Source organism: Eptesicus fuscus, chromosome 15 (genome assembly GCF_027574615.1).
Source record: "Eptesicus fuscus isolate TK198812 chromosome 15, DD_ASM_mEF_20220401, whole genome shotgun sequence".
NCBI classification, from domain to species: Eukaryota; Metazoa; Chordata; class Mammalia; order Chiroptera; family Vespertilionidae; genus Eptesicus; species Eptesicus fuscus.
In genome coordinates, this window is record NC_072487.1 from 1,252,742 (window position 1) to 1,278,602 (window position 25,861).

At 56.3% G+C, this 25,861-nt stretch overlaps 1 protein-coding gene across 1 annotated transcript in view; it reads left to right on the forward strand.

The window, feature by feature from the left end:
- WNK2 (WNK lysine deficient protein kinase 2) overlaps positions 1-25,861 on the forward strand; it is a 114,058-nt gene that overhangs the window by 58,110 nt on the left and 30,087 nt on the right. Inside the window, 14 exon segments of the mRNA XM_054727096.1 lie at positions 1,591-1,805; positions 3,816-3,947; positions 4,286-4,486; positions 5,932-6,480; positions 8,086-8,376; positions 8,792-8,838; positions 9,546-9,714; positions 11,462-11,578; positions 12,017-12,187; positions 12,392-12,437; positions 12,846-12,965; positions 16,371-16,406; positions 16,409-16,468; positions 24,714-25,534. Of these exon segments, the coding sequence (XP_054583071.1) occupies positions 1,591-1,805; positions 3,816-3,947; positions 4,286-4,486; positions 5,932-6,480; positions 8,086-8,376; positions 8,792-8,838; positions 9,546-9,714; positions 11,462-11,578; positions 12,017-12,187; positions 12,392-12,437; positions 12,846-12,965; positions 16,371-16,406; positions 16,409-16,468; positions 24,714-25,534 (2,975 nt within the window).

Here is a 25,861-nt window from a genome sequence, read left to right on the forward strand (position 1 = left end):
TAAACCCAAAAAGTCAATTGACGTGCATAAACTTTGGAGGAAAAAGCACACACACGCTCCAGAGGTAACCGTCAGCTGGCCGGTGTCTAGGACGGGAAGGGAGAGATGGCCTTTTGTCACATCCGAAGAGGATGCACGTAAAGCCGGGAGCGCCCTCCCTGGGCCACTGACGCCAGGAGCTCCAGAGATAGCCTGCACGTGCAGTTACTCACACGCAGCAGGCACACGCCTCACCGCCACAGCACCCTGCACACTCAGCACCTCACTCGGCCAGAGCGGGCCGCCCGTGCACAGCCGTGCCTCTGGCCGCAGTGCCCATGGACAGACGGCTGGACAGACAGGGACCCCAGGCAGCACACCCCGGAGGAAGGACCCCGTCCTAGGCAACAGACGGAAGCACGTGCGTGCACGCGCGTCGCGGGGAGGTTAGAGCTGCTCTGCGTGAGACTGGTCGGGTCCCCTCACGTCCTCCGTGCGGCTCTCCCGTCTCTCTTCCTCTGTGTCTCTCTCTCTCTCTCTTGTGAACTCCCTTTCTGTCTGTCTGTCTGTCTGCCTCTCTCTCTGTACAAGTGGAATGACTGCCAGTCCCCTCAGAAACCAGAGCCACTGGGTCTTCCTCGGTTAAAACAAGTCCTAATCAGTCCTGGGGAGAAACTATTTTTACACGGAGTTGAAAAGACACCCCTTTACTTTATTTGTTTAAATGATGTTGCCCATCTGAACAGTGACCCTGTAGAAATAGCTTGGTGTGCGTCAGTGACAAATGGTAACGTTTGTGTAGCTTCGGGAATCCGGAAGCAGTGGACTGGGAGTGCCGTTTCAGTAGTTTTTGAACCTTCGGTCAGATGAGCCGGTGGGCCGTCTGCACCTTCACAAGCCCCGCCCCCAGCTGTGGGCAGCCCCGCCCACTGGCCCTGCCCCGGGCCCTGCGGGGCTGACTGCCGGAAAGGCCGCAGAGCCTCCGGGTCCCCTCTCACGGCCCCTGTGGGGTGAGGGCCTTGTCAGCCCCATTTTCCAGCCAAGTTAGACCCGGCCTGTGACTTGGGGGCCGGGTTTGGACCCAGATCTCCTGCTTCAGACCCCGTCACTGTAGGTGAAGATGGTCAGGGTCTTGGAACCTCCCCATCATAAGACACAGGTGACAGCTGACCGGAGTCTTCTGACACTCCGGCCTCCCGAGACCCTGCGCCCTCAAAGGGCTGGACGGGGGCTCCCTTCAAGGCCGGGCTGGCGCTGTGTGAGGCCCCGTCTCAGCCAGCGCGGGAGCAGCTGCCTGGCCTGTGAGGACTGTGTGAGGGGCCCCGGGGATTTGTGGGGCCTCAGGCAGCCCCCCAGGCGTCAGGCTGTGTGGGTGGGCTGCCAGGGCCGTTTCTGGGTGCAGTGAGCCCCTTACAGCTCTGTCGTTGGTTATGTAAAATGATGCACATTCGTTACTTACACCACCTGGAAGCACAAGTCTGCCTCGCAGAAGAAAGCGTGCGGACGAGCTGAGTGTGCGTGTGAGCCCCCATTGGCCTCCCGGGCTGTGTGGAGTGTCATGGGGGTGCCGTTTGGGGGTCCCACTCTGAGCTGTGCTTTTGTCCTCCCCAGCGGACAGCACCTTCGACAGTGGCCAGGGCTCCACCGTGTACTCGGACTCACAGAGCAGCCAGCAGAGCGTGGTGCTAGGCTCGCTGGCAGACGCAGCCCCACTCACCGCCCAGAGCGTGTGCAGCGCCCCCGTGAGCGTGAGCGTGAGCGTGAGCGAGGGGCTGGTCCTGCCGCACAGCCTGCCCTCGCTGGGGGCCTACCCGCAGCCCGCCACGGTGAGTCAGCTTGGCCCTGCCCCAAAGAGCCCCTGCACGCGGCCTGGAGCCGGGGATGGGCCCTCCGCTGTGCGGCCGTGTTCAGCTCCGCCTGCCGGAGCAGGTCCGCAGGAGGTCCGTCCGTGTGGGAAGTGCAGGCTGCAGGCTGGAGGCCTGCCGGGGAGACATACAGAAAACAGCCCGTGACACCCCGTGTGAGGCGTGGAGGTGCCTGAATCCTGAGAAACGTTTTCAGTGCCGTTTGAGAAGCGGGATTGAAAGGCTCATGCCTGTGAGGAATCATTTGTAAGCCTCCCAGGTGGATGGAAGTGGCTGGGTAAAGGGTCACATTTGGCATTTATTTTTCAACCAGAGACCCAGTGCATGAATTTGTGCACGGGTGGGGTCCTGAGGCCTGGCCGGCAATCGAGGCCAATTGGGGCCGGCCAGCCCAGGGGAGGGACCGCAGGAGGCTGACCGGCAGCGGAGGTTGGCTGTGGGAGCGCACTGACCACCAGGGGCAGCTCCTGCATTGAGCGTCTGCCCCCTGCTGGTCAGTGCTCATCTTAGCGGCCTGTCGACTGGTCGTCGGGTCGTTCAGACTTTTATATTCACAGATGTTGATTTTAATGTCAGAGAAAGCAGAGCAGGCAGAGACGTTGCCCGTGAGGCAGATGGTGCAGTGGGTCCCGCAGGAGACTTAGGGCCCCTGGGCTTAGGAGTGGTCCGGGCCAGGCCTGCCTGGAGCACGGTCCCGGCTCTCCCTCCCTCCGCACCCTCCCAGCGGCCCCACCTCGCTTCCCTCCACTGTCCTCTGGGCTCGGAAGCTGCTCTGGACAAGCAGTCGGCGTTTGCTGGGCAGAGCCCAGGCTCCTTGGCCACTTACATTGATGGTTTGCTCTGTTCGTGAAGTGAAGTACAGTTAGTCATCAGCGGCACCACAGCTCCGTCGGGGCCACAGTTACTCGGAGCGTGTGCCTTGGCTTTGGGCTTGCCCGGTGGGAGCCGAGCCACTTCTCCAGGTGCAGGGTCAGGCCCCTGGCTCCCGGCCGCCCGGCCGGGCAGCCCTGCCTGTCCAGCTCCTGCCTGCAGACGGGGAAGGCTGAGCTGGGTGCGACCAGAGTGCATTCTCCCATGTTCTGCCTGTTTATGCAGAAACAGCTTGGACAGAGAGTGGGAGGGGGTCCCAGTGTCCGTGGTCTCCTGGGGAGGGTTATTGTGGTGAAGGGGAGCAGGGCGGAGGGGTTGGGGGCTCCTGAACCTGCGTGGCCGGGCCGGGCCCCGGTCAGTGCACGGCAGGCTTGTCCACCCATGCTGCTGTCGCAGCCTTCACTGCGGAAGGCGGACACGGCCGAGGACAGGCTGCAGGTGACAGATGACTATCCCGTGACTCACCCAGACGCCCCAGTGAGAACCGTCCCTGTCGCTGAGCGCAGACTGCCCTCCTGCTGCTCACTTCCCCACTATTTGGAAGTAAATCCCAAACAGGAAGATATTTTGCCCATAAACATTTCAGCCCGTACCTGCCGGATCAAGACTTCTGAAAACAACCCACTCCCAATGTGGCACCTACAAGTGAGCACGCTGGCAGCAGTTTGGACTGGCCCCACAGCCTCTGCTGGAGACCCCACTCTGCAGAGGCCCGGGCTGCAGGCCGGCTGTCTGCCTTCACGTTTCCGTGTTGTGTGCATGTGTACACATGTGCGTGTTACACAGTCAGGAAGCAAATGCCTTTTATCTTTCCCCACTGTTGTCACAACAAGCGTTTCTCCACAATTCTCCAAAGTCCTTATAATGGTCTTTTCTCACGATTGCATCGTCTTCTGTGGCGCTAATGTTCTAGAACATTCCTTGGTTAGGAGTTGTGACCATTTTTGCCTTTTGCCTTACTTCTGTGAGTCATGTTCCTAGGCAAACCATCCCTAGGAGGTGATGGGCATGGGGAGTGAGTGTGGGTCCCTGCATCTGTCAAGCTCGTGGTGGGGTGGGGTCTTCAGGGTAGCCACTGAGTGTGCCCCGTGCTCTCTGCAGCCTGGCCTGCCGGCGGGCTCCATCCCACCCTCCACCCGCGCTTCGCTCCCACCGCAGCATTTCCCGGAGCCAGCCGTGAGCTTCGCCCCTGTGCTGACTGGCCCAGGCCAGCCCCTGCCCTCGGGCCACCAGGTGAGTGTGGGCAGCCCCTCCTATGACTACCGTCGTGCCTCAGTCTCCCCTGACAATCAGCCTTGGCTGTCCTGGGCCCAGGTGTTCATGGGAATGGGGGGCGGGGTGTCTCTTGTGTTTGTGGAATTCAAGTCCCACAGCACCGGGAGGGGCTTCATTCACACACAGCAGTCTGCCCAGATCTGCATGCCCTGGGCTCCCTGCTGGGTGTGTAAGTATGTGTGGGGTATGCATGTGTGTGCATGTGTGTGTGCACACTCACTGATTATCTCTGTCATGTCCGAGCACCTGTGGCACCTCAGTGGGACGCTGTGTAAGAGACGCCCCTCTCCCTCCAGCCTCCGCTGGCCCAGCCAGCGCCCCTGCCACAGGTCCTGGCCCCGCAGGTCCTGGCCCCACAGCCCATGCGCCCTCTCCAGCCGGTGCCCGCTCACCTGCCGCCGTACCTGGCTTCGACCTCCCAGGTGGCCCCGGCGCAGCCGACGCCCATCCAGATGCCACCGGTGCCTCTGCAGCCACTCACTCAAGTCCCCCCGCAGGTACCGCACCTCTCCGGCCCCGCCCTCCTGCTGACCGTGGGCGGGGTGGGGCGGCACACGACTGTGGTCCCTGGCAGCACATGCTTGGTGCGGGGTGCCATCGCCCAGGCTCGTGCCAGTGATGGTCATGGGGTTGCTTTGCCTCATGGGGGCACCGAGCTGTGATGGGACGTGCGGCTTCCTGGGGAAGGCATGAGTGTCCCCGAGGCTCCCCCACAGCACAGGCTCCTGCCTGCCAGCTGTCACCGCAGTCCTCGTCCTCCTCAGTTGGTCCTTGGTTTCCCTTCCCCGTCTAGTTAACCACTCCTTGCTTGGTGGTGGCCACGGCGTTGAGTTGCTTTTCAAATGCCCAGAGGTCGGCCTGCACCTCGTCCCTGCCTTCGAGCTGCCCAGGCCCACGTGCGTGTGATGCTCGTGTGCGTGTGACGCTCGTGTGCGTGTGACGCTCGTGTGCGTGTGACGCTCGTGTGCGTGTGACGCTCGTGTGCGTGTGACGCTCGTGTGCGTGTGACGCTCGTGTGCGTGTGACGCTCGTGTGCTGCCACCAGAACGGCTTTCTCTTTAGGGCAGCGGCTGCCAGCCCCGCCACCTCATGGCACACAGACTGGTTCCTAAAACTCGGCAGCACTCGGAAATGTGTTTTTTGCCAATCTGACAAAACAGGTTGAGTTTGGATTCATTCACAGCAGATGTCTGTGGTTGTGTTGGCTGTTGCTATTTCCTTACCTGACAATCTAAGGGAGAGGTCGGCGCCGCTGACATACAGTCAGGCACTGCGTGCTCGGCAGCCCCATGCACGCCGGGCGGCAGGCAGCCCCATGCACGCCGGGCGGCAGGCAGCCCCATGCACGCCGGGCGGCAGGCAGCCCCATGCACGCCGGGCGGCAGGCAGCCCCATGCACGCCGGGCGGCAGGCAGCCCCATGCACGCCGGGCGGCAGGCAGCCCCATGCACGCCGGGCGGCAGGCAGCCCCATGCACGCCGGGCGGCAGGCAGCCCCATGCACGCCGGGCGGCAGGCAGCCCCATGCACGCCGGGCGGCAGGCAGCCCCATGCACGCCGGGCGGCAGCCCTGCTCCAGAAGCGCTGAGTGTGAAGTGCGGACACAGGGCCAGGTGCTGGGTGCCTCGGACCAGAAGGTTTGGGCGCTCCCACGGTGGGGACACCCGCCCTCCCCAGTCCTGGTGGCACAGCTGACGGGGCACTCTGAGGTGTGCCCGGCCATCCTCAGAACCGCCCGCGGCCCCTCACGGTGGGGCCAAAGGGGGCTCCCAGGCCACCCCACCCTCTGTCTTTCCTTCCCTGGCGGACGGTGCCCTGCACCTGGTTCCACTTGAATTGGGTTTCCCTTTGGGTTCCCTTGGCGGCAGCTGCACAGAAGTGTCTCGGGCAGAACCTGGTGGCGCCTGCGCTGTCCTGGGGCCGACGTGCTCCCTCTCTTTCAGATGCCCCCACCTCCTGTCATCCCGCCAGGGGCTCCGCTGGCCACAGTCGACAGCCTCCCCGCGGCGCTCCCCGACCTGCCGGCGGCCGGTGGGCCCGCGGGGCCGCCTCCCTCTCAGTACTTCTCTCCTGCCGTCATCCTGCCCAGCCTCCCGCTCAGCGCCGCCGGCCCCCTGCCCGCGCCCCCGGCCCTGCCTCTGCCGACGGTCAAGCTTCCCCACGCCGCCGGGGCGCCCCTGGCCATGCCATGCCAGACCATTGTGCCAAATGTGGCGGCCACCGCCACTGCCATCCCTCTGCTGGCTGTGGCCTCCCAGGGCGTGGCCACCCTGTCCATCCACCCAGCCGTGGCCCAGCTCCCGGCCCAGCCCGTGTACCAGGCGGCCTTCCCGCAGATGGTGCCCGGTGACGTCCCGCCTTCTCCTCTCCACACGGCGCAGACTGTGCAGGCTGCCCCTCTGCAGCCAGCACCCCCCGTGCTGCCGCAGCCCCGCCTGCCGAGCGTCACCCACCTTCCTGAGCCGGCTGCTGTCCCCCGGGTGGGGAGCCAGGTAACCGCCTGCCAGGAGGGCCTGCTGTCCCGCACTGGGAGACCCTGTGGTGCCCAAGATGCAAAGGGCCTGAGGCTCTGCTCCTTCTTGGCCCATGCCTGGAGGGCGGGGCCCCGGGGTGCAGGCAGCAGGCCGCGCTGCCCCCAGGCTTGGCTCTCATCCTGGGTCTGCTGCCTCCTCCGACTCCCAGCACCTGTCAGAGCCAGAGGTTCCACGGTAGCGGCAGCAGCTGCTTGTGGGGTCCCAGCCTTGCTGTGCCTGGCACCCGCCCTCACCTCGTGGGGCCTGGCAGCCCCCTCTGAGGGCGCTGGGGAGGCTCACACTGTCCATCTTGTCACCTGTCAAGACGAGATAGGTTAATACCCCCCATGTCAGCAGGGAAATGGGCCACCAGGGTTCGGGGATCTGACAGTTGGGGTCCAGGCAGTGGCTGGAGCATGTGGCTGCTGGCTCCAGGGTGGGCATGGCAGACAGGGCTGATGTCCAGGGTCAGGAGGGGGTCTGGCCGGTGCACACGGACAGTGAAGGGACACAGACGCACCGGCTGGCTGGGTGAGCCGCCAAGTGGCTCTGTCACCTGCCCAGCCCCGTGTGTTCGAGTCAGGCTGTGATCCACCCTCTTGCCTGGGCACTCTCTCAGGTGGTGCCCTCCCACCTGGATGCCTTCCCACTGGCCCTAACCCTCAGCAGCCTGTGCCACGGGCACCGTGCTTTCCTTTTGAAACGTGGGCGCCTCCCCGCTGAGGTGGGCGGATGCCTCCTTTTGTTCTGCCGGGAAGATCCACCGCGCAGCGTGGCTGCCAGGTGCCAGCTCACGGCACCGCTCCAGTCCGGCTGAGAGCCCGTCCTGAGTCGCGCAGACTCCTGGGCGTGCTTCTTGCCGTCGGAGCCCCAGAGGGGCTGGCACGTGGAGAAGGAAGGTGGCTTCTGTAGAACACAGGATGGCGTTGGTTTAAACACACCATCAGCCGGCGCCCTGGCTGCGCAGGCCCTGGGCAGCTCACGGCTCAGAGTAGCGTCCACTCACGGGTCAAGGCCGTGTGGGGAAAGCCAGAGCCTGTGGGGAGGCTCGGGGCCCACACGGTAGCCCTGCGCTTGCTCGGTTTTATCGAGGGCTGGCCAGCTGCCCCACACCTCCCCGTGGCCGAGCAGTCTGCTAGCAGGCCCAGCGGGGGTCCTTTCATTTCCGACCCTGTCGTTTTTCCGCTGAGAGCTTTTAAAGAGGGAACAGTGGGGAGTCAGGCCCAGCTCCCAGGTCACCCCGAGGAAGGCCAAGGTCCAGGGCTTCTCCCTCAGGAGGCAGGAGGCAGGAGGCAGGAGGCAGGGCAGCGTTCGGTCCAAGCCCTGATGCTGGCGCTCAGCCAGACTCACTAGTTCTAGGTTACAGTTTGCACAAGTGGGACTCAGAGTGCCTTCGTTTGTTTCTTCCAAGTCTGTGTCCACGTGTTCTCAGAGGCCAGGGCTCTCCGGGGCAGGAGTGAGTGCCCTAGAGAGGGCGCCTCGAGACCCCAGACCTGCTCACCCGCCCCGACAGGGAGGCTGTGCCCGGCTGCCGGGCCCCGGATGGCAGTGGCACTCCAACTTGTGTGCCTTCTGTGCTCACAGATCCTGCTTGGCCACCCGCCTCCATACGCTGTGGATGTCACCGTCCAGGCCCCCACGGGGCCCACTCCTGCTGCCGTCCTCTCCCCGCCCGTGCCGGAAGGGCTGCCCCCCGCTGCCCCCGAGCGCCTGCCGCAGCTCCCCAGCTCGCAGGCCCCCGCGCCAGTGGCTGCGACTCTGAGCTTGCCTGTCCAGTCCACTGCGCTGCCCCCCGCCAACCTGCCCCTGACCAGTGGGCCTGGGCTCTCCAGCCTCAGCTCAGCCGTCCAGCTGACCGTGGAGTTGGCTCCCGAGGTGTGTGGGCTGGGCCTCCCGCACGGCACCGTGATGCCTGGCCCTGCGCCGGTGTCAGCCCCAGACGTGGGAGGTGGGATGTGCACGTTGGGACACACGGTGCCTGCTCACCGGCCTCTGCTGTCCCCGGATGTCAGTTTCCTCAATGCATTCCAGGTGGAAGGTGTGGTTTTTTTACAAGCCCCTTGGGCCGTGTGCTTCCTTGTAGTGGTGGCCAGAGTGGGTTAGTGTGCTTGGGAAGGGGAGGGTCCCGGCTTTTAGGGATCAGCCTGGCTCCAACAAGGTGAAACCCTCATGCCCGCTGCCCTATGCTATCTGCTCGCTACGTTCAGGAGGGATCGGACGGCGGCCGGGCCGGGCTGGGCTGGGCTGGGCTGCGGGAGGGACATGACCTTCCTCCTCGTGTTTATTTCAGGAGCAGGCCTCCCAGGACACGCAGCCTGGCCTGCAGAGCTGTGAGAGGTACGGCCGGCTGGCCCGCGGCCATGTCACGGGGACCCGCCTGCCCGGCCCCTCACGTGGCAGGGCTTCTGTTGACATCAGTGGGGCCTCCCTGACCTGCTGGGGCCCCCGGGAGCCTCTGGGTCTTGGCCAGCACGTGCTGGACTTTGGTTGTCCGATGGCCCAGGCTGTGTCCTGGTCCAGGTGCTGGTGGGGAGGAGACTGGGAGGGCAGGGCCCACACCCCCTCCCCCGTGGCTCCCAGGCATGGGCATGTGGAGTTTGGGAGGGAACTGGTTACAGGAAGTAACCCTGTGTCCCACCCTCTCGGTAGGTCAGCACCAACCTCACTGCTCTGCAAGTTCTCCTCAAACTTGCAGCAAACCATGTGGTTGGCATGTTTCTGTTTCTTTTGCACAGATAGGGAAACTGAGGCACGGGAGAGGATTGTTTGTGAATTTTGCTGTTTACCATGAGGAGGCAGGGCTTGCTTGATAGGGCTGGAGGCTGAGAGGACCAAGGTCCTGGGTCAGAAAGCCCACGCGTCCCCCGCCACCTCAGTGCTGCCCGTGCAGGGGTGCCCCGTGGGACTCGGCTGGCTGCAGCCCTCAGGTGGTCTAGCTGAGCACGCAGACGCTGAAGCTCCTGGCTGCTTCCTGAGGAGCTGAGCTGCCGGGGAGGCCAGTGTGCAGTCATTTTCGGGGGTGAGTAACCCTGGTTTTCCGACAGCTACGGAGGGTCTGACGCCCCTTCTGGAAGGGAGCTGAGTGACAGCGGTGACGGCACCTTCGGAGCAGGGAGGCTGGAAGGCAGGCCGGCCCGGAAACACCACCGCAGGTCCACACGCACACGATCCCGCCCGGAGAGGCTCAGCCGGCCCCGGCTGACCATCCTGAATGTGAGAAGGCAGGGGTGGTGGGCGGCGGGAGCTCCCACCTGGTCTGCAGGTGTGCAACCCCTGGTCTCACCGCCCTGAGCCCGCAGGTGTGCAACACCTGGTCTCACAGCCCTGAGCCCGCAGGTGTGCAACACCTGGTCTCACCGCCCTGGGTCTGCAGGTGTGCAACACCTGGTCTCACCGCCCTGAGCCCGCAGGTGTGCAACACCTGGTCTCACAGCCCTGAGCCCGCAGGTGTGCAACCCCTGGTCTCACCGCCCTGGGTCTGCAGGTGTGCAACACCTGGTCTCACCGCCCTGGGTCTGCAGGTGTGCAACACCTGGTCTCACCGCCCTGGGTCTGCAGGTGTGCAACACCTGGTCTCACCGCCCTGAGCCCGCAGGTGTGCAACACCTGGTCTCACCGCCCTGAGCCCGCAGGTGTGCAACACCTGGTCTCACCGCCCTGGGTCTGCAGGTGTGCAACACCTGGTCTCACCGCCCTGAGCCCGCAGGTGTGCAACACCTGGTCTCACAGCCCTGAGCCCGCAGGTGTGCAACCCCTGGTCTCACCGCCCTGGGTCTGCAGGTGTGCAACACCTGGTCTCACCGCCCTGGGCCCGCAGGTGTGCAACACCTGGTCTCACCGCCCTGGGCCCGCAGGTGTGCAACACCTGGTCTCACCGCCCTGAGCCCGCAGGTGTGCAACATCTGTTCTCACTGCCCTGGGTCTGCAGGTGTGCAACACCTGGTGTCACCTGGGTCTGCAGGTGTGCAACACCTGGTCTCACCGCCCTGGGCCCGCAGGTGTGCAACACCTGGTCTCACCACCCTGAGCCCGCAGGTGTGCAACACCTGGTCTCATTGCCCAGAGCCCGCAGGTGTGCAACACCTGGTCTCACCGCCCTGAGCCCACAGGTGTGCAACATCTGTTCTCACTGCCCTGGGTCTGCAGGTGTGCAACACCTGGTCTCACTGTCCTGGGTCTGCAGGTGTGCACCCCCTGGTCTCACCACCCTGGGTCTGCAGGTGTGCAACACCTGGCCTCACCGCCCTGGGTCTGCAGGTGTGCAACACCTGGTCTCACTGTCCTGGGTCTGCAGGTGTGCAACACCTGGTCTCACTGTCCTGGGTCTGCAGGTGTGCAACACCTGGTCTCACCGCCCTGGGTCTGCAGGTGTGCAACACCTGGTCTCACTGTCCTGGGTCTGCAGGTGTGCAACACCTGGTCTCACTGTTCTGGATCTGCAAGTGTGCAACACCTGGTCTCACTGTCCTGGGTCTGCAGGTGTGCAACACCTGGTCTCACCGCCCTGGGTCTGCAAGTGTGCAACACCTGGTCTCACTGTCCTGGGTCTGCAGGTGTGCAACACCTGTTCTCATTGCCCAGAGCCCGCAGGTGTGCAACACCTGGTCTCACCGCCCTGAGCCCGCAGGTGTGCAACATCTGTTCTCACTGCCCTGGGTCTGCAGGTGTGCAACACCTGGTCTCACTGTCCTGGGTCTGCAGGTGTGCAACACCTGGTCTCACTGTCCTGGGTCTGCAGGTGTGCAACACCTGGTCTCACTGCCCTGGGTCTGCAAGTGTGCAACACCTGGTCTCACTGTCCTGGGTCTGCAGGTGTGCAACACCTGGTCTCACTGTCCTGGGTCTGCAGGTGTGCAACACCTGGTCTCACTGTCCTGGGTCTGCAGGTGTGCAACACCTGGTCTCACTGTCCTGGGTCTGCAGGTGTGCAACACCTGGTCTCACTGTCCTGGGTCTGCAGGTGTGCAACACAGGCGACAAGATGGTGGAGTGCCAGCTGGAGACGCACAACCACAAGATGGTAACGTTCAAGTTCGACCTGGATGGGGACGCACCCGATGAGATCGCCACCTACATGGTACGCGGGTGTCTGCCAGGTGATTGGGTCGGCGGCTCGGCCCCTGGGTTGGCCAGGCTGCCTCCTCCAGGTCCTTTGGGCACTTGGCTGCCAGCCCCCTTGTTGCCAGCCTTCCCTGTCCTGCAGCTTCAGCAGTGGCTGCCGGCTCTGGGTCCCCGCTGGCTGCTGCTCAAGCCTCGGCTTCTCTTGCTGAACCGTGCAGCCCTGAGCTGAGACCAGGCCGCCGCCGCTTCTGCCCCGGGGTTTAGTGCAGAGCAGGAGCCAAGCGGATCACGTGGTGGAGATCTGCAGGCCTGCTCTGCGTCCCCACGGGCAGGGCTGCGTGTGCCCCCGTGAGTCCCCACGGGCAGGGCTGCGTGTGCCCCCGTGAGTCCCCACGGGCAGGGCTGCGTGTGCCCCCGTGAGTCCCCACGGGCAGGGCTGCGTGTGCCGTTGCAGGTGGAGCACGACTTCATCCTACAGGCCGAGCGGGAAACGTTCATCGAGCAGATGAAGGATGTCATGGACAAGGCGGAGGACATGCTCAGTGAGGACACGGACGTGGACCGTGGCTCCGACCCGGGGGCAAGCCCGCCGCCCCTCAGCACCTGCAGCCTGGGTTCCGGGGAGGTGAGCTGGGCGGCTGTCTTGGGGGGGCGGGGCCTGCGTCCCCCACTCCAGGCCCTGCAGGCAGCAGCCACCCGCCTTCCTGCCGGGAGAGCCTGCGGGGTGCGGCGTGGGGCGAGGTGCCCGCCCGGAGCGCGCCGTTAGCACAGGCGGAGGTGCCCGGCTGCGAGGCCCGCGGCTTACTGATTGCCGCCTTCCCCTCCTCAGGAGAATCGCCAGTCCCGAGCCAACGCCCCGGTGTATCAGCAGAACGGTATGTGCCCCCGGGACCCCCAGACTCATTGTCCCTTCTTTCTCCCAGCGGCGTGTGATTAGAGCCCCACTGAGCATGTTTGAGGGAGCTCGGCCATCACACGGGGGGTTGTTGGACCCTGTAGTGACCTCGCCCCCATGTCCTCCCGGTCTGGCCCAGGTGTTGACAGGGTGACACAGGTTCCCCGCTGCCTGCTGGCCTCTGGCCGGCAGTGCCCCTTCAGCGATGGTCCCTTGGGTGTCCTGGGAACTAAGCCGGTGTTGGGAGTGCTTGTTGGGGCCCCGGGCTGCCACCGAGGAGCCGCGAGTGCTGCCCGCCCCTCAGTGGTGAGACAGTTCCCCAGAGCGTCTCAGGCAAGTGCGCCCCGCGGCGGGGGTCTCTCACCGCTGCTCTTGTCCCGCCCTGTAGTCCTGCACACTGGGAAGAGGTGGTTCATCATCTGTCCGGTGGCTGAACACCCGGCTGCAGAGGCCCCCGAATCTTCGCCCCCACTTCCTCTGAGCTCCGTGCAGCCAGAAGCCAGCCCAGGTAGGACCAGCCGCCAGGCCGCCCGCTGGGGCCAGCGCCCCTCTCCCGGCGCGGCTCTGCACTGGCTCCACTCGTGCTCGCGGCTCAGCGCCAGTGCTGTGTGCCCGCTAAAGCGAGGAACTGGCCGCACTGTCACCCCCAAGCCCAGAGCCGCCTGCGGGCTGTTCCCCTCCAGACTTTCTACCGAAGGCCGGACCCAGGCTTGGGCTGCTGGCACCTTGGCTGTGAGGTGACGCCCGGGGCTGCACAGGTGTGTGCTGGGAGCGCTCTGCCTCGTTCTCTTACCTGTGTCATCTCCCAACTCCCAACTCCCTGCCCCGTCCCTTGGCGGCCACCGGCAGGGATGCCCTGCTCGCCCTGCTGGGTTTGGGGTAGGCAAGTCCCTTGTAGGGCTGAGACTCTAACTTTAAATTGTCACCAAGGAAAATGACACTCGGATATTGATCTTTATCTGGTGGACAGATAGCAGCAAGCTTGCCCGTGGGGCTGTCGGTTAAGTCCTGATTTCTGTGGTTCCTTGGGAGAAGAGTCACTGAAACAGATGGAAGGTTTAATTCCCTGTAAGCTGGCAGGAAAGGTGGCTGAATCTGTAACTTGACAGTCCTCCTTCTCATCCGCATTCCCACTCTGTTTTCAGTTACCTGCAGTCATCTGTGGCCCAAAAACATTAGATGGAAAATCCAAGAAAAAACAATCCATAAGTTCTTATTTACTTATTTTAATTTCTTTAAAAATATGTTTTTGTTTATTTCAGAGCGAGGGGAAGAGAGAGAAACATCAATGATGAGAGAGAAAGATTGATTGACTGCCTCCTCTACTGGAGATCAAACTGCCTCCTCTACTGGAGATCTTTGCATGCCCTTCACTGGAGATCGAACTGTGACCTCCTGGTTCATAGGCTGATGCTCAACCCCTGAGCCATGCCAACCAGGCTGTTTTTAAATTTTCATTGAATTTATTGGAATAACATTGGTTAATAAAATTATAGGTTTCAAACATACAATTCTGTGATACAGTATCTTGACCCACAGTCACGTCTTCTTCCGTCAGCGTGCATGCCCCTTACCTTCCTTGGCCTCCACCCATGCCCTGCCCTCTGGGAACCACTTCACTGTTTCCTGTGTCTGTAAGGGGTCTTTTGTTTGTCTGACCCAGGCGTCCTCAAACTACGGCCCGCGGCCCACGTGCGGCCGCCGAGGACGTTTATCCGGCCCGCTGGGTGTTTTTGCCATTTTGTTTTTTTACTTCAAAATAAGATATGTGCAGTGTGCACAGGAACTTGTTCATAGTTGTTGTTTTAAACTATAGTCCGGCCCTCCCACGGTCTGAGGGACAGTGAACCGGCCCCTGTTTAAAAAGTTTGAGAACCCCTGGGTCCCCTCGCCTTATTCACCCAGCCCGCCAGCTCCCCGCCCCCCTGGCAGCAGCCAGTCTGTTCTCTGTGAGTCCGCTCCTGTTTGTCGGTTTGTTTTGTGCATTAGGGCCCCACACAGTGAGACCCTGGGTGCGTGTGTCCCTCTGACTGACGGACTTCCCTGAGCACGGCCCTCCCCAGCCCTCTGTGCCGTTGTCAGCGGCGGTAAGGGTCCTTCTTTCTGAAGTCCGAGTATGTTCCCTGGTGTGGCTGTACCACACTTCCTTATGCATCTACCACTGATGGCCCGAGGGCTGCTCCCAGGCCTTGGCTATTGTAAATAACAGTAATGACAGAACGTCATTATTGTAAATAACACAGGGGTGCGTACATTCTGTCAGTGTTTCTGGTTTCTTTGGATGTATTCCCAATAGTGAATCACTGGGTCAGATGGCAGTTCCACTTTTAATTTTTTGAGGGAACTCCACACTGTTCTCCACGGTGACTGCACCAGTCTGCATTCCCACCAGCAGTGCACGAGGGTTCCTTTTCTCCACATCCTCGCCAGCACTTGTCGTTTGTTCATTTGTTGATGTAGCCATTCTGACAGGTGTGAGGTGATGCGTCATTGTCATTTTAATTTTCATCTCTCTGGTGATGAATGATGTTGAGCATCTTTTCATATGACTCTTGCTATCTGTATGTATGTCCTCTTTGGAGAAGTGTCTACTCATGTCCTGTGCTGATTTTTAGTTGGATTGTTTGTTTGTTTTTTTGGTGTTGAGTTGTGTAAGTACTTTATAAAATTTGGATATTAACCTTTCATCAGATTTATTATTGACAAATGTGTTATCTCATTCAGTGGTTGTCTTCATTTTGTTGCTGGTTTCCTTCACTGTGCAAAAACTTTATTTTTTTAAATGTCACTCTACTTTTAAAAAAATATATGGTTTTATTGATTTCAGGGAGAGGGAGAGAAAGATACAAACATCATTGAAGAGAGAGAATCATCCATCGGCTCCCTCCTGCTTCTCCCCTACTGGGAATCGAGCCTGCAGCTCGGGCATGTGCCCTGACCTGGAGTTGAACCTTGACCTCCTGGTTCATGGGTCGATGCTCACCCACTGAGCCACACTGGCTGGGCTGCAAAAACTTTTTAGTTTTATGCAGAACCATTTCTATATTTCCCTTTTGTTTCCCTTACCTGAGGACGATATATCAGAAAATACATTACTATGAGAAATGTCCAAGATTTTACTGTGTATGTTTTCTTCTTGGATTTTATCATTTCGAATCTTACATTTTAAGTCTTTAATCCATTTTGAGTTTATTCTTGTGCCTGGTGTAAAAAGGTGGTTTAGTTTAATTTTTTTGCATGTGTCTGTCCGGTTTTCCCATCACCATTTATTGAAGAGACTGTCTACTCCATTGTATGCTCTTGCCTCCTCTGTCGGGTATTAGTTGACCATAAGCTGTGGGTTTGTTTCTGGGCTCTCTGTTCTGTCCCATTGATCTATATGCTTGTTTTTTATGCCCGTACCAGGCTCTTTTGGCCTTGTAGTGTAGTTCGATATCAGGTAGCATGATTCCTCCAACTTTGTTCTTCTTTTCTCAAGATTTCTGTTGTTATTTGGGCTCTTTTGTGGTTCCATACACACTTGCTATCTTCTTTTTAAAAAATTTATCTTTATTGTTGAAAGTATTACAGATGTCTCCTCTTTTTTCCCCATTGGCCTTCACCATTTGCACTTAATGTCATGACAGGAATTGTGTTGAATTTGTAGATTGCTTTGGGTAGTATGGACATTTTAATGATGCTAATTCTTTCTATCTGTAAATACTATATGAGCTTCCATTTATTTGTATCTTCCTTAATTCCTTTAGTGTCTTAATAATTTTCTGAGTATAGGGCTTTTACCTCCTTGGTTAAATTTATTCCCCTTTTTTTTAATGCAGTTATAAACGCGGTGTTTTCTTAGTTTCCCTTTCTGATAGTTCATTACCTATATACATAAAACCCTAATATGCAAATAAACCGAACAGCGGAACAACTGAACAACCAGTCACTATGACATGTGGTGACCACCAGCAGGGTGCGCGTGGAACATGGCAGGCGGCAGGCGGCGGCCGCAGCGGGATGGAGGAGCAGGTGAGGGGGGTGGCGCCAGAACAAGAGAGGGTGCCACTCGCTGTCATCGGGGCGAGACTCTGGTGGTTACTGAAAATTCTTTGCTCCCGTGCACCATGGTTCCACTGGCGCTCGCACCTGCTGCCGGCGCCAGCCCTGCGTGCACCCACTGCCGCAGCGGCTGCTGCCCCAATCGCCCCTCAGGGCTTCTCCACCTCCCCCTGCTCCTGAGGGGCGATTGGGGCAGCAGCCACCACTTGCCATCACAGCAGGTGCGAGTGGGGCCGGCGCCATCAGCGCGTGGGAGCGGCGGCAGCAGGAGCGGGGCTGCCGGCTGACGGGACTGGGGGCCTCAGTGGGAGTAGCTGGGGGCGCAGAGGATGGGCCGAGACCCGCCCTTGTGCCACCGCAGCCTCTCGGCCCACAGTTCCTTTCAAGGCGCACGAATTTGTGCACTGGGCCCCTAGTTGGTGTATAAAAAGGCAACTGATTTCTGAGTATACATTTTGTTTCCTGCTTCTTTACTGAATTCGTGTATCAGTTCTCGTAGTTTTTGGTAGAACCTTTAGGGCTCCCTATATACAGTTTCTTGTGTGTCATCTACAGATAGTGACAGTTCCTTTTCCTCTTTTCCAATTTGGATGCCTTTTATTTCTTCTTCTTGTCTGATCACTGTGGCTAGGACTTTCAGTGCTATGTTGAATAAGAGGACATCCCTGTCTTGTTCATGATCTTAAAGGAAAAGCTTTTAGTTTTTGCCCATTAAATCTGATTTTGGCTGTCAGTTTGTATATATGGCCTTTATCATGTTGAGGCATGATCCATCTATTCCCACTTTGCTGGGAGGTTTTTGTTGTTGTTGTTTTTCATAAATGGGTGCTGGATTTTATAGAATGCTTTCTCTGCATCTATTGATATGATGATGTGATGTTTATCCTTCAGTTTGTTTATGTGATGTGTCACAGTTATTTATTTACAAACATGGATGCAGGTACCCACTTTGCATCCCCCAAACAAATCCCACTTGGTCCTGGTGTATGGTATTTTTAATTTATTGCTGGATCCAATTTGCTAATATTTTGTTGAGAATTTTAGCATCTGTGCTCATCAGGGAGATTGGCCTATAATTCTCATCATTGTAGTGTCTTCATCTGCAGTGGAATTCGGGTGATGCTGGCCTGGTGGAATGAGGCCGGGAGTCTTCCCTCCGCGAGTGTTTGAATAGTTTGAGGATAGGTGTCAGCCCTTCTTTGAATGTTTGGTAAAACTCACTTACAAAGCCATCCAGTGAAGGACTTTGATTGTTGGAAGTTTTCTGATTACTGCTTTGATTTCATTATTTGTAGTCAGTCTGTTCAGATTTTCTGTTTCTTCTTCTTTTTTTTAAAATATAGTTTTATTTATTTCAAAGAGGAAGGGAGAGGGAGAGAGGGATGGAAACTTCGATGATGAGAGAGAATCATGGATTGTCTGCCTCCTGCATGCCCCACACTGGGGATGGAGCCCACAACCTGGGCATGTGCTCTGACTGGGAATCGAACCCTGACCTCCTGGTTCACAGGTTGATGCTCAACCACTAGTCACCACGGCCGGGCTTCTGTTTCTTCTTGATTCAGTTTTGGAAGATTGCATGTTTCTAGGAATTTATCCATTTCATCCAGATTTTTCAGTTTATTGGCATATAGCGGTTTATAATATTTTCTTACACTCTTGATTTTCTTGTTAGTTGTTACTTCTCTTTCATTTCTCATTTTATTTATTTGGGTCCTCTCTCTCTTTTCCTTGATGAGTCTTGTTAAAAATTTGCCCATTTTGTTTATCGTTTCAGAGAGCAGCTTTTGGTTTCATTGTTCTTTGTTCTATTTTTTTAGACTATTTTGTTTATTTCTGCTATTATCTTTATTTCTTCTAATCAATTTGGGCTTTATTTCTTCTTTTTATAGTTTATTTAAGTATTAATTTAGATTTTTTTTTAAAATATATTTTATTGATTTTTTACAGAGAGGAAGAGAGAGGGATAGAGAGTTAGAAACATCGATGAGAGAGAAACATCGATCAGCTGCCTCCTGCACACTCCCTACTGGGGATGTGCCCGCAACCAAGGTACATGCCCTTGACTGGAATCGAACCTGGGACCCTTGAGTCCGCAGGCCGACGCTCTATTCACTGAGCCAAACCGGTTTCGGCTAATTTAGATTGTTTACTTGAGATTTTTCTTATTTCTTGAAGTAGGACTATACTCTTCTGAAGATCCCTCTCAGGACTGCTTTTGCTGTGTCCTATAGATTTTGGGTTGTTGTGTGTTCATTTTCATTTGTTTCAAGGTATCTTTTGATTTCTTTCTTAATAATGGCTTCAGAGTGCAAGAGCAGTGATCCTGATGATTCAGATATACTGGATAGAAGCTGTAAATTGCTTTCTTTAAGTGAAAAGGTGAAAGTTCTTGACTTAATAAGGAAAGAATAAAGATCATATGGTTAGGTTGCTAAAGTCTGTAGTAAGAACACATTTTCTCTCTGTGAAGCTGAAGAAGGAAAAAGAAATGAGTGCTAGTTTGCTGGGAGCACATTCATATAACTTTTCTAACTTTTATTACAGTATATTGTTTTTGTTAATCCTCACCTGAGGATATTTTTCCACTGATTTTTTTCTTTTTCTTTTAGAGCGAGTAGAAGGGAGAGGGAGAGACAGAGAGAAACTGATGTGAGAGAGACACATCAACTGGTTGCCTCCCACACATGCCCTGACCAGGGCCGGGGATCAAGCCTGCAATTGAGGCACATGTCCTTGACTGGAATCAAACTCAGGACCCTTCAGCCCATGGGCTGATGCTCTATCCACTGAGCCAAACTGACTAGGGCCAGTATATTGTTTTAATTGTTCTATTTTATTATGCTGTTATTTTTTATCTCTTGCTGCACTTAATTATAAATTAAGTTTTAACAGGTACGTTACCTATAGGAAAAAACAGAGTATATCTAGGGATGGTATTGTCAGCAATTTCAGGCATCCACTGGGGATCTGGGGATTTGTCCCATGCACTGGAACTACTGTACATTTAAGAAGAATATCTGTTAATCATTTTAAATGTTTTACCATATGTTCCCAGCGACTTCCATTGTGTCTTTGAAGATTTCCTCCCAAAGCGGACAAGTCCGCCTTCTAAGCCCTAAAGAAGCCACAAACAGGCCTGGTGAAGGGCCTGGCCTGCCCGGCAGAGGGGCCGAGGGGAAGCAGCATTGCCTGCAGGGGCTCAGTCTTAAAATAAGAATGTGTTCATGTAGTACGTTTTCATTTTGATATAGCCAGTTAACTGGGGAAGAAAAACCCTTACACAATGAATCGAATTTTCAGTATGGTTTAGTGATTAAAGGACATGCCGGCAGTTAAACTCTAGTCCTTCATCTGTGCACCAACCTCAGGAAACCTTCCAGAGCCAGTTTCTTTATCTATAAATAAACACAACTTTCCTACGTTTTTCAAAACAAAAAGTTGGTTGAGAAATAAAAACTGGATTGCTGGAGAGAAGAAAGCTCCGGGGAGGGGCGAGGAGAGGGAAAGGGGGGGCCCAGGATGGGAGAGGGAGGGGCCGGGCGGGGAGGACCCAGAGCGGACGCCTCAGCCTCAGGGGCACTGGCACCTGCAAGACCTGCGGGGGGGATGAGAGTGGAAATAATATAATTAAAAGTGCTGAGAGGATGAAACTGACACCCAAGGATACTTTAATTGGAAAAACTGTTCTTCAGAAAGATTTTTCAAAATCTTTCCTAGATTAAAAAAAAAGTTGCAGGAGTGCCTCACCGCTGAGTCTGCCTCACAAGGAATGCTCAGGGCAGCTCCTCAAGCTGAAGTGAAAGGACACTAATTAGCAACATGGAGACACGTGGAAGGATAAAACCCGCTGGTGAAGTACAAGAGACTCTCTTCAACTTTAATGCCACACATGAAACTGAAGGATGGAAAAATACGAGCATTATAAACTCAACGGCACATTACAAGAATCATACACTGTGATCATGAGATTTATTCTTGAGATGCAAGGATGGTTGAATATAAGCAAAAAAACAAATGTGACACACTACATTAACAGAATGAAGGGTAAAACCACAATCATTGCAATAGATTCAGAAAAACTACTTAACAAAATTCAACATCCTTTCATGATAAAAACTTTGTAAACAAATAAGTTATAAAAGAAGTGTACCTCAACATAATAAAGGCCATATACATAAGCCCTACAGCTAACATCATACTCAGTGGTGAGAAGCTTAAAGTTTTTCCTCTGAGGTTAAGAACAGACAAGGATGCCCACTCTTACCACTTCTATTCAACATTGTGGAAGTCCTAGCCAGAGCAGTTAGGCAAGAAAAAGAGCTAAAATGGATTATAATCATAAAGGAAGAATAAAGTCGTCTCTGTTTGCAGATGACATAATCTTACTCATAAAACCTTAAAGTCTCCACTAACGTGGTTAGAACTAATAAATGAACTCAGTGAAGTTGCAGGGCACAAACTCAACATGCAGAAATCAGTTGTACTTCATACACTAACCGTGAACTCCCTGACAGGTAAATGAAAAAAGCAGCCCCGTGTACAGTAGCATAAAAAACTAACTTTGGAATACATCTCACTAGGGAGGCGAAGCCCTGAACACTGAAAACTGTGAGACCTTGGTGAGAAAGATGGAAATAAATGGAATGCTATCTTGTGCCGCTGGATTGGAAGAATTAACATTAGTAAAATGTCCATACTCCCAAACCGTCTGCAGAGTCAATGCAATCCCTGTCAAAATTCCAATTGCATTTTTCACAGAAATAGGAAAAACAACCCTAAAATTCCTATAGAATCACAAAAGCCCCCAAATAGCCAAAGCAATCTTGAGAGTCATCTCATTTCCTAATTTCAAACCCTATTGCCAGCCACAGGGACCAAACAGCATTGCACTGGCACAAAGCAGACACAGACTAATGTCGGAGCAGCGAGCCCAGGCAGTGTGGTCAGTGACCTGTGACAGGTGCCCGCACGCGATGGGGAACACAGTCTTTTCAGTCAGCGGTGCTGGGCAAACTGGAGAGCCACATGCAGAAAAGTGACAGGGGGTCCCTGCCTCTCCCATTAAGAAAAACCAACTCGGAATGGATAAAAGACTTGAACTAAGGCCTGACACCATACCATTCCCAGAAGAAGTCAGGGAAACCTCCTTGATATTGGTGTGGCAATGATTTTTTTTTTGCATCTGACAACAAAAGCACAGGCAACAAAAGCAAAAACTGTAAGTGGGACTACATCGAACGGAAAAGCGTTGGCACCGCAGAAGCACCATCAACAAAATGAAGAGGCGGCTGCGGGGTGGGAGGACGTATTTGCAGGTCATACATCTGGTAAGAGGTCAGGATCGAAATGTGTAAGGGCCTCACAGCTCAAGAAAAAAGAAAAACCAATAGTTCCATGGAAAACGAGCAGAGCACACGAAGAGACATTCCTCCCAGAAGACTCGCAGATGGCCCCTGGGAAGGCGCTGGCCCATCAGCAGGGAAATGCAGTGCAGACGCGTGCCGATCACCACCTGGCACCTGTGAGGATGGCTCTGTTAAAAAAGACAGTAGATGAGCCCTGGCCGGTTTGGCTCAGCGGATAGACCATTGGCCTTTGGATCAAAGGGTCCCGGGTTCGATTCCAGTCAAGGGCATGTACCTTGGTTGCGGGCTCCTCCCCGGGCCGGGCCGTGGTCGGGCGTGTGCAGGAGGCAACCAATCGATGTGTTTCTCTCACATCGATGTTTCTCTCCGTCTTTCCCCCTCCCGCTCTCCCTAAAAGTCCCTGGGAACATAGCCTGGGGTGAGGATTAAAAAAGGCAGTAGGTGACGCGCTGGAGAGGCTGCGGGGAAAAGGGAGCCCTGTGCACTGCCGATGAGAACGTATATTGGTGCAGCCACTATGGAGGTTCCTCAAAAAACAGCGCTGTCTTTTAGCCCAGCAGTCCACGCCCGGTGTGCAGCCAAAGGAGATGGAACCTGTCTCGAGGGACAGCCACCCCGCGTGTTCATTGCAGCACCATTCCACCACAGGACGGGGTAAACCTGTGTGAGTGCACAGCTCGTCAGCCTGAAGAAGGAAATCTGCCGCTGTGGCCGCAGAGGAGCATGGAGGGCATTGTCCGCGGGAACTGAGCCGGAGAAAGGCCAACACTGCATGGTCTCAATTATGTGTGGAATCGGGGGGGGGGGGGCGCACAAAATAAAGTTGAACTCAGACCAATGAGAGAAATGGCGGTTGTCAGAGGCACCGTCTGAAGGAGAAGCATTTGACCATCTCAGTAAACGGAGGAAAACGTTTAATCAAATTCAACATTCATTCGTGGCTTTGTTATGTGTTACAGGACAGCACACCTTTATTTAAATATCAAAACAAACTCAAAACAGAATTCTTCTGTCTGGCTACCGGAATGCCCACGGAGAGAGGCGAGGCGGGAGGGTGAGGGTCAGTGTGCCGTTTCACTGGTTTGGTTGCTGTTCTGCAGTGAGTGTCCTCGCGTGTCCTGTGTGCGTTGAGTTGTTGGGGATGGGAGCTTTGGGGATGATGATGGCTGCAGGAGACCGCAGCGTCTCGACTCGTTTTCCTGGCTGTCATGTAAGGCAAAGCTACTCTTACCCAAGTTCAGCAGTTTTTACTAAACAAATTCTCCCCAGTTTGTTGTATGCCTTCGGTTTATTCCAAAGTCCTGAAATAATTGTTATTTTGCAATAAGTATTTTGTTCAGTTTTGTAGTTGTTTGGGGCCAGTCTTTTTACCCACCGATCCTGAAACTCAATCATTTAATTTTTACTTGAGTTGATTTTTTTCTGAGCTAATGTTTTCATGTTTATGGAGTCTGTGTTATCTGCCCAGGGTTGCCATGGCAAAGTATTCCAAACTAGGCGACTTAACACAGCAGAAATGTCAGTTCTCACAGTTCAGAAGCTACAAGACTGAAGTGAGGTGCAGCGGTGCCGGGCTCCCGAAGGCTGCAGGGCGTCGGGGGGCGCCGCCGGCCTGGGGACGCATCCCTGCATCGGCCTCGGCCCCAAGGCTCTCCCTCGTGTCTGCACTTCGTCTTCCCTGTGTGTGTCCTTTAGTGACTTAAATAACAGGGACATACGTATTTTTATTTTAAAAACAGTAGCAGATTCTTCCTTGGCGCTGTGCTGAGTGCTTTCTCTCTGAAAGACCAAGATAAGGATACACCATCACCACTTACTCTCATACCCTCCTGGAGGTCCTAGATAGTCCAGTGCGGACGTGAGGGGAAAGGAAGGATGGAGGGAGAGGAGAAGGGAGAAAGAAGTAGCAAAAAGAAGGAAAAGCCTCAGGATGGAAGAAGCCTCGGCCTGCCTCACACAGTGCCGTCTGAATTCGGTGGCCGGGCCCAGCGCCACCCCGGGGCCCCCGCTCTGCGGCCACGTGCAGAGAGTGCCCTGCCTACTTCCTGTAAACGTCTAAGGACGCGTCGTGGCGTCAGACAAACGCTTTATTCTTCGTTTGAAGAAAATGCCATTCATTTCAAAACAAGGTTTTTTAAAGCAAGGTCTTACTTTTGGAGCTGGTTCCAACTTACGGCATCCATTCTTCTACTACCTGTCCAATACTGACTACTCTCTAAGGCAGTGGTTCTCAGCCTTTCTAACGCCGCGACCCTTTAATACAGCTCCTCATGTTGTGGTGACCCCCACTGTAATTTCGCCTAAGACCATCGGAAAACACAGGTATTTACATTACGATTCATAACAATAGCAAAATTACAGTTATGAAGTAGCAACGAAAATAACTTTATGGTTGGGGGTCACCACAGCATGAGGAGCTGTGTTAAAGGGCCGCGGCGTGAGGAAGGTGGAGAACCGCTGCTAAGTGGAAATCAGTGCATAACTCCTGCCGTGTGGTAAGATGCTCAGAGCGGAATGGCGATTCTGATTTCTTAATGTAATTCAGTGTTGGTGTACATAAAAGGGGATGTTCCTTTTTAAATCACCACTTTTTATTACAAGTTTGGACAGAATAAGTTATCTTATTTTAAGAAGCCCTGGCTCTAACATTTATTGTATTGGGGCAAGTTATAATTCAAGGAACATGTTTGTTAAAGTTTTCCCTGTTTTGAAGTTGATGCATCAGAGGAAAGGAGAGGAGCCCAGGGTGTGGGTGCCGCCGGCGCGTGCAGGGCACGTTTTTGGCAGCAGGTGCCAGGTGAGCAGGACCCGCGGGCAGGCACAGAGCGCCTCTCTGTTTCCTCCAGACCCAGCTCCCTGCAAAGACCAGCCGCCCCTGAAGGAAAAGCCCGGCCCCTCGGCCGGGGTGCCGCCTCCGAAGCCACCGGGCTGCAGGGACACCGCCGGCGGCACACAAGCCCCTTCGGCGCCACCCTCCCCTCCTGTGACTGCTGTGCCCCAGGACACGGCCGCACCAACCGCCAGCCCCAGGCCAGAGCCAGCGACGGGGGCTGCCACGCAGGCAGGGGCCCCAGTGACCTCTCAGGGGATGGCCGAGTGTGATGCACCCCAGCCACTGGCAGAGACTCACGATGCCCAGCTTGCTGCACGGCCCCCGGATGTGGCCCCAGGGCCCTGCACCTCCCCTCCAGAGGCCCCCCATCACCCCGCCGGCCTCGGGGAGCCCGTCTCAGCCCAGGAGGCCAGCACCCGGATGGATGCCCCGCCGGCTCCGGCCCCTGTGCCCAGTGCCTCCGGCGATGCCCCTCGGCCTGCCCTGGGCCCGTCCCTCCCTCCGCTCCCCAATGCGGTGGGGCCTGTCAGCCTGGCTGCCCCCCAGCTCCCAAGCTCTCCCCTGGGGCCCGGCACCCTCCCCCAGCCACCGTCAGCCTTGGAGTCGGATGGGGAAGGGCCGCCTCCCAGGGTGGGCTTCGTGGACAACACCATCAAGAGCCTGGATGAGAAGCTGCGGACTCTGCTCTACCAGGAGCACGTGCCCACCTCCTCCGCCTCGGCCGGGACCCCGGTGGAGACGGGAGACCGAGACTTCACCCTGGAGCCCCCGAGAGGGGATCCACCCTGCACAGAGGCCTCCGTGGGGGACCTGGCCCTGCCACCCCAGCTGGTGGTGAGTGCTGGCCTGGCCAGAGGTGCCATCCTGGTCAGGGGTCTGTGCGGGGGGAGGGCCAGCTCTGGTCTGGCCATGAAGCACCGCCCCCCTCCAGCCGGCGCTCCTACTCTGAGGCCACCTCTGAGCCCGACCTGCCCAGTTTGTTTGGCAACAAGTGGCCAGTATGGGGGACGCAGGGTGTGCGTGTGCGAGGCAGGACCCGCTGGGCCGGCTGGTGTGTGTGGAGCGCCTGGGCCGGCCCGGCTCCGGCCTGGAGGACACAGCCGGGTGGGAGAGCGTCGCAGTGCAGCTGCGGGGAGGGCAGCGCGTGAGGCTCCTGGCTCC